This window comes from Pantherophis guttatus, chromosome 4 (assembly GCF_059756535.1).
Source record: "Pantherophis guttatus breed Tessera chromosome 4, ASM5975653v1, whole genome shotgun sequence".
In the NCBI taxonomy this organism is placed as follows: Eukaryota; Metazoa; Chordata; class Lepidosauria; order Squamata; family Colubridae; genus Pantherophis; species Pantherophis guttatus.
Genome location: NC_142066.1, coordinates 16,123,535 through 16,131,876, shown reverse-complemented (window position 1 = coordinate 16,131,876; position 8,342 = coordinate 16,123,535). Strand labels below are relative to the sequence as shown.

At 36.4% G+C, this 8,342-nt stretch overlaps 1 protein-coding gene across 1 annotated transcript; it reads left to right on the top strand.

Annotated features, from left to right (window-relative positions):
• Positions 1-6,747: 6,747 nt before the first annotated feature.
• On the top strand, positions 6,748-7,859 carry LOC132710015 (vomeronasal type-2 receptor 26-like). Its single transcript, XM_060685326.2, has one exon. It carries the CDS (start codon positions 6,748-6,750, stop codon positions 7,645-7,647), a length of 900 nt encoding a protein of 299 aa, XP_060541309.2. The 3' UTR covers positions 7,648-7,859.
• The last annotated feature ends 483 nt before the right edge of the window (positions 7,860-8,342 follow it).

Genomic DNA, 8,342 nt, shown 5'->3' with positions numbered 1-8,342 from the left:
ATGGAAGGTAAGGAGAATAATTTGGACATTCCACTAGGTCCATGGTAGCAAACCTATGGCACATGTGCCAGAGATGGGCACGTGTGAACAGGAAGCTTCTCTTCCAGGTTCCATTGTGCCCATGTGCACCAGGTACATGATCCTGCATGCATGCACACGGCAGCCAGCTATCTTCTGGGTTCCAGTCTGCACTTGTGCGCCAGCCAGCTGGTCTTCACGCAAATACCAGCTGGCTGGTGTGTATGAACATGACAGAACCCGGAAGTGCAGCTGTGTATGAACATGACAGAACCCGGAAGTGCAGCTGGCTGCTGCACAGATGCGCACCAGCCAGCTGCTCTAGTCTGGGTTCCGGTGCTGTAACGCGCTCAAGTTTCCGCTCAATCTGAATTGTGTTTTTTAGAAATGAGGTGATTCTAGATATTGGAGGTTACTCCCATAAATGACTTGGTCATTCTTCTAAGGAAGAAATCCAATATCTTTCCCATAAGACATTTATAATATCCTAGCAGCAATTAGCATATACAAAGCAAATTAGGTATACTTTGAAGGAATATATGGTTTGATAAAAATTTACAAAACTATTACAATTTACAATGGGAATTTAACTTTCAACATTTGTTTCTGCCTGTATGAATTATTTCTCAAAATACTCTCTCTCTCTCTCTCCCTCCCTCTCTCTCTCTCTCTCTCTCTCTCTCTCTCTCTCTCTCTCTCTCTTTGTGTGTGTGTGTGTGTGTGTGTGTGTGTGTGTTGGTGGCTCATTATATTTCCAATGTTTTTTTTTAGAAAATAATGCCTGTATGAATTACTTCTCAAAACTCTCTCTGTGTGTGTGTGTCTCTGTGTGTGTTTTTGCTCCTTATATCTCCAATGTTTTTTTTTTAGAAAATGATTTGTCTATTTTAACCATCAAGACTGTTCTACCAGTTATAGAACATCTTATATCAATTTTCTCCATATATAACATTTAACTCCAGCGACTTGTCCAGGTAGTCACTAGGAGTCAAAGGTGCATATGTACATACAAACATGCATGCAAACATGAAGAGAAAGAAAGAAAGAAAAAGAAAGGGAAAATGTGGAGAGAGGGAGGGAGAGAGAGATGGAGGGAGGGGGACAGAGAGGGAGAGAGACAACATTCAGAATAAAAGTTCTTCTCTTGAAATTCCAATTGTTGCATCTCTGCTACCATAATCAAAATCAATATATGTTTTATCATAAGGCATTTGACCTCTCAGATTCTGATTAATGTTAGTGTAACAACTTCTAAATTAGAAGGAGCAAATAAACAAACAAACAAAATTGTGTGTCACAAGGTTTTAAAATTCAAAAATCAAAGTCTTTCAATATTTCCTTGTTTCTCCTCTTCTTTTTGTGCTATTTTTCCTATTTTAAAACATTGAAACCAAGTAAGTACAGTGAATTATTATGAAGTAGGAAGCCCAAGACCTCTAATATTTGTCTTATTAAAACTAAAATCTTCCAATTTATTATCTTTCCATGAGATGTCTTTTTTTTATTCTTATAGAATAGAATAGAAGAGAAGAGAATAGAACTGAATGGAACAGAACAGAACAGAACAGAACAGAACAGAATTCTTTATTGGACAAGTATAAACTTTAAACTTTAAAGTTAAAAAACTTTAAAAAGTTAAAAACTTTAAACTTTAAACCTAAACTTTTCCTCTTTTTAAATGGGATTTTAAATTTGGTTTTAAATTATTGGGGTTTTAAAATGGTTCAGCCAAATTTATTTAATTTGTTTTATCTCTATTTTAAATTTTGTATCTATATGTTTTATTTTATGGCTGTTCACCACCCTGAGTCCTTCGGGAGTAGGGCGGTATACAAATTTAATAAAATGATAAATGATAATGATAAAGTATGATTGGACACACAAGGAATTTGTCTTTGGTGCATAACTCTCAGTGTACATAAAAAGACAAGGTACATTCACCAAGAATCATAAGGTACAACACTTAATGATAGTCATAGGGTACAAAAAAGCAATCAAATCGTACTAGGAAACAATCAATATAAATCGTAAGGATGCAATCAACAAAGTTACAGTCATATAGTCAAAAGTGGGAAGAGATGGGTGATAGGAACTATGAGAAGATTAATAGTAATGCAGACTTAGTGAATAGTGAATTCCATTAGATGTTTTTTTCTCTCTCATTTTTATTAGTTTATAGTATAAAACCCAAAAGTAAAAAAGCAAATAGTAGGACACGTAGGGGAAGGTAAGGGGAAGAGATATCCATGGGATGTCTTGTTATCATGATAAAAGTCTTCTTAAAAAAAGACATTCAATAACAAGGCAAGAAGTAGAATGGGTAAACATAAACTTATTTTTTGTGTGTTTGACCCAGTTATTCAGTAGATTAGTTATTATTGTGTTGTCCCTTATATGTTTTCTATTTTTTGATAAATGGTTAGATTTCCTTAATGATGCATTATGTCATCTTTACAAAATTGATTTTTTTTCAATAGATGACATTATTCTTTGCATAAGAAAACAAATATTGTTTCACAGATATATTGTATGTTTCTGGAAGTGTAAATATTTCCCAAGTCTTATTATTGAACTACTGAATATTTTATTTATTGAGTTATTAATAGCATGTTTTGAAAGAGAACTTTAGCGACTGACTGTCCTACAAATATATCTGTTTTCACTTCTTTCATGATTGTTTAGCTCCACCGCTTTCTACAAAGGATATCTTTTAATAACAGTGCTGGAGAAAAAATTTCTTTTGACCAGAATGGTGAACTGCTGGCAGGATTTGACATCATAAACTGGATCACTTTCTCAAACCAGACCTTTCTCAGAAAGACAGTTGGAAAGATAGACCCATCAGCAACCACTGACAAATGTTTGATTATTGATGAACATAATGTGGTTTGGCCCAGCTGGTTTAATCAGGTAGAGTCCATGTTATTCTAACTCCTATTGCACTTCTTTCTCCACTTTTTCCCCACTGTTCCAAAAGTGTTATACAGCTCAAGCTTTAATGTGAATGGCACAGATATTCAGACATGAGAATTGGTTTTTTGCTTGTGGAGCTTGTGCTCAGTGTAATTATGTGGAAAACGATGAGTCCTTCAGAAAGAAAGAAATGGTTGATCATCTGCTTTTTTCTTAATTTCTAGGGATGGAAAGACTTAAGAATTAGGTTGCAAATTCATATTCTAGCACCATTATAATCAGGGGTGAAATCCAGCAGGTTCTGACAGGTTCTGGAGAATCAGTAGTGTAAATTTTGAGCAGTTTAGAGAACCGGTAGTGGAAATTTGGAGTAGATCAAAGAACTGGCAAATACCATGTCTGGCTGCCCCCAGAGTGGGGTGGGAATGGAGATTTTGCACTCTACTTCCCCTGCCCCGCCCTACAAGCCATGCCCAACAAGCTGCACCACACCCACAGAACCGGTAGTACAAAAAATTGGATTTCACCACTGATTATAATCCATTCATCTAATGAATGTTAATACGTTTCCTGGACAAGGAATAAAACTGTTAACAACAATTTGTAGCCCCATTGCAAATAACAGAGAATTTGGTCCACAAAATTTAATTCATTGTAGGGTACCAATCTCTGGACAATCCCATTAGCAAACTCTGTTGGATTAAAAAAAATTGCATACTGACCAATAAGTGCAACAATACAGTCAATTAATTTCCTAAGACTCAATATGTTCCTACGTGACCACGCTGAAGATATAAAGGAAATGAACTGGTCTGGTGTAGTGGTTAAGACATCAGGTTGGAAACATGCAACCATGAGTTCCACTTCCATTTTAGACAAAAAGCTAGTTGGGTGAGCTTTGACCAGTTAACTTTTCTCAATCTTAGAAAGGAATCAAAGGCAAACCAATTCTTGAAATCTTGCCAAGAAAACTGCAGGGACTTGTCCAAATAGTCTTTGTGAACCAGACACAAATGAATAGAAGAAGAAAAAAAGAAATCGTATAATCCTATTTTATACTACAGTATTCTAAAAAGATGGTAGATTCTCCTTGTTCAACCTGCCAATTGAAGATATTTCCAGATCTCCAGTATTTGAAAAGTCCTATTTTGTTATTGTCTTTTCCCCTCATTCTGAAGTCTGTGCTTCTGAAACCTTTAAAAAATTTTGCTTTGTAATTATCTTATTGTAGAGCAACCATTATTTTAATATCAGTTCCAACATTTTGTCCAATCCACCTGTCCCTTCCCTTTCTCTCTATCTCTGTCTCTCTGTATGTCTCTTTCCCCCTTTCTCCCCTTCTGTCTCTGTTTCTGTCTCTCTCTCTGTTTCTCTCTCTCTCTCTCACACACACACATACACAATCCCTCACTATCTGTCTCTCTCTGTCTGTCTGTATCTCCCTCCCTCACTCCCGTTCTATCCCCCCATCTTTCTGTCTTTCTCTCTGTCTCTCTCTCACACACACATATTAATATATTAATATCTTCCCTGAAGTACTACCTGCATGATTTTAGGTTTCACTAAGACTCAGAAAAATCTATTACAATTTGTGGTGTGAGTGATAAAACATTGTCTCTCTTTCTGTATGAATTTTCTAAACTTTTGCAAACTTAGAATATTCTATTTCTTTAACAGAAAGACATTGAAAGATGGATCTCCAAAAATTTAAGAATATTAAAGTGAATAAAGGTTTTTGTGCATATTTTTTTCATCTCAATTTAATAATCCAAGATTGTATAAGCATATCACTGGGAAAAATTGTGCAAATACCAGTCCTTACCTCCAAACTAGATCATGAGTACCATCTCTAAATATGTTAGTGATTATCATAAAAAACCACTATATATATTTTAGTGATTGTACTAATTTTGAAATCATTCTCCATTATGGAGGCATTTCCATAAAGGCATTTTGGATATATGTTTTTCTTATTTTCCAATCACAGTTAACTCCCTCTTGAAGACTGCAGAGACTACATCCCACAGACTCTCTGAAATGGTTTCTGTTAATTTTGACTTTTTGCAAATTGCTTATTTGTTGCTCTTTAGGCAATGATGCTGCTAGGGTAGAATTGGACAGAGAAATTAAGACCATACACAACAGTGTTGGATAAAATCACCACAAAATATTACTAGATTTTAAATCAATCTAAAATCATGTACTGGGTGGTACCTAATTGTTCTTGGTGGAAATTTCCTGCTTTAGACTAAATGGGAAGTTAAATAAATGGATACATAAAGAAATAAAAAAAATGTAATAGAAAACTACACCAGTATTATAGTTAACAAACAACAAGATGGGGCCATATACTCATCAGACATTGAGCTTTGTTCTAGTGGGGCCTCGACTGACTAAAACATGAAATATGATATCCTGAATCTGCTTTCAGCTAGACCAGGGATGGGTTCTACTTATCTTTACTACCGATTTGCAGCGGGGTCGCTACAATTGCACACATGAGTGCTCTTCTGCACATGAGCAGAAGCATTTTTATGATGTCAGGGTCAATGGGCGGAGCCTCCCACCAGTTTTACTACTGGTTCTATAGAACCAGTGTGAACCAGAGGCAACCCACCACTGAGCTAGACTCATTAGAGTATTCTGGGAAATCTTCTCTGTTTGATGATAAATGACTGTTGAATTTTCAGTTTTATGTTCACACATCAGGTTTTCTTCTCAGAGAATGGAGAACTACCATCCATTCCCCAGATATCTATAAGCTTTACAAATGCAGCATTTGAAAAACATTTTCTACATAACAAACTATCTTTTTCATTGTTGTAAAGGAACCGCCTCGTTCACTCTGTAATGAAAAATGCCATCCAGGTTATAGAAAGACCAAAATTGAAGGATGATCATTTTGCTGCTATAATTGCACTCTATGTCCAAAGGGGAAGATTTCAGTCCAGACAGGTAAAAAGAGGAAGGGATGGAAAGGAAGAAAGAGGAAAGAGGAAAGAGGAAAGAAAGAAAGAAAGGAAGGAAGGAAGGAAGGAAGGAAGGAAGGAAGGAAGGAAGGAAGGAAGGAAGGGAGGGGAAGGGAAGGAGGGAGGGAGGGAGGGAGGGAGGGAGGGAGGGAGGAAGGAAGGAAGGAAGGAAGGAAGGAAGGAAGGAAGGAAGGAAGGAAGGAAGGAAGGAAGGGCAACATTTTCTAGAGGAAAACTGGAGCCTGGCTGACATTAAGTTTTTCTTCTATTTTCTCAGTCCGAAACTGAATATAAACATAGGACTAAGGAAAAGTCAACTTACAACTAGCCCTAAAAGCAATTCTAATAGTTAGAAAAAGAGCTAAACAGTTAAGTTGATTATGCATAAGTAGGGATTCTCCTTGATTACAAGTGTAGAAACTGAAGTAAGACCTTACAAAGATGCATTTACTTCCATTTCTACTCTGAGTAGATTTGAGAAAGAGGAAGGAGGTATAAATCACATATTTCAGTATAATTAGGAAAATGCTAATATTGTCCAGAGAAATATTAAGATCAATACCAGGAAGGAAGGGAGGGAAGGAGGGAGGGAGGGAGGTATAGAGCTGTGATTTATTTAGCAGAAATATACTGGTATGCAATACAAAATAAAAGGCTTTCCTAGCAATATTTGACAACAATGTGAACTTTAATATGAAACCTAGGCCAACAACAACTAGTTTCATTGAAGTTCAATCATAACAGTTACTCATATGGTTTATATTAATAATGGTACCATCATTTACAAAAAGAATTCTAAGCTTTCTGGTATATTTTGACTTAAATATAAACATTTGATTTTCCAGATATGGATGATTGCTTCCAGTGCCCAGAAGATCAGTATCCAAACAACAAGCAGGATTTATGCATGCCAAAGCATGTAACTTACCTATCCTTCAAAGAACTGTTGGGGATCAGTTTAGCCACATCAGCTCTTGTGCTTTCTATTATCACAACACTGGTGCTAGGAATCTTCTTGAAGTACCACAACACTCCCATTGTCAAAGCCAACAACCGCAGCCTCTCCTACACCCTCCTCATTTCCCTCCTCCTCTCCTTCCTTTGTTCTCTGCTTTTTATCGGTCGATCTATGAAGGTGACTTGTCTCCTTCGACAGACTGCTTTTGGAATCATCTTCTCAGTGGCTGTTTCTTGCCTGTTGGCCAAGACCATCATTGTGATTCTTGCTTTCATGGCCACCAAACCAGGATCAAGGATGAGGACATGGGTTGGGAATAGACTGGCCCTTTTCATTGTTCTTTCCTGTTCTTTTGTTCAAAGTACCTTTTGTACTGTATGGCTTGGAACGTCTCCTCCCTTCCCAGATGTAGATATGTGGTCCATAAGTAGTGAAATAATTATAGAATGTAATGAAGGATCTGTTGCAATGTTTTGTTCTGTTTTAGGTTTTATGGGTTTCCTGGCTATAGTCAGTTTTATTGCAGCTTTCTTAGCTAGGAAGTTACCAGACACATTCCAGGAAACCAAGTCAATTACTTTCAGCATGCTGGTGTTTTGCAGTGTTTGGTTGTCCTTTGTGCCTGCCTACATAAGCACCAAAGGAAAATACACAACAGCTGTGGAGATCTTTGCCATCTTGGCCTCTAGTGCTGGGCTCCTGACTTTTATCTTTTTCCCCAAATGTTACATCATTATAATTAGACCAGATCTTAATAAAAGGGAGCAATTAACAAAAAGAGTGAATTAAACTATATTTTCAACTCTTTTTTTGCTCCACTGGTGGAAATACAATGGTATGCAGCTTTTAAATGCTACTTGACATCATAATGCTAGATAAATGGGAGCACGTATGGACTAATGAATTAAAATTTACTTTGAAATATAGTTTGAAGGATTTTTTTTTATAAAATGATGTATCTTTGGTATTTGACTCAAGATAGATTAATGAAAATTTATAATGTTGGAAATGACAATGGACTAGATAGTTTCATGAGAGACTGGAGGTCATTTGTGGACCTTCTACAAGTTATATATAGTAACAGATGGTTAACAGAGAGATTTGAAGATGAGTATAATGTTTGAGCTAACCTTCTCTCTCTCTCTCTCTCTCTCTCTCTCTCTCTCTCTCTGTATATATATATATATATATATATATATATATATATATATATATATATATATATATATATATATCCACACACACATACATACACACACATATGTGTGTGTATATACATATACACACATACATACATATATACACACACACTAGCTGGATACCCATGCTCCGCTACAAAACCATGTGATCAGGCTTGATAAATCGACACTTACAGCTTGAAAGTTAATGAGTAGTTACAATCGGCCTCTTCTCTTCCCTTCTCTCCCTCAGCCTTGCCCCACAGAAGCCTATCCCATCCTACCAGGGGTGGGTTCTAAAAATTT

Bases quoted from the DNA above. Each gene is read 5' to 3' on its own strand.
- LOC132710015 (XM_060685326.2), top strand. From the start codon at position 6,748: ATGGATGATTGCTTCCAGTGCCCAGAAGATCAGTATCCAAACAACAAG.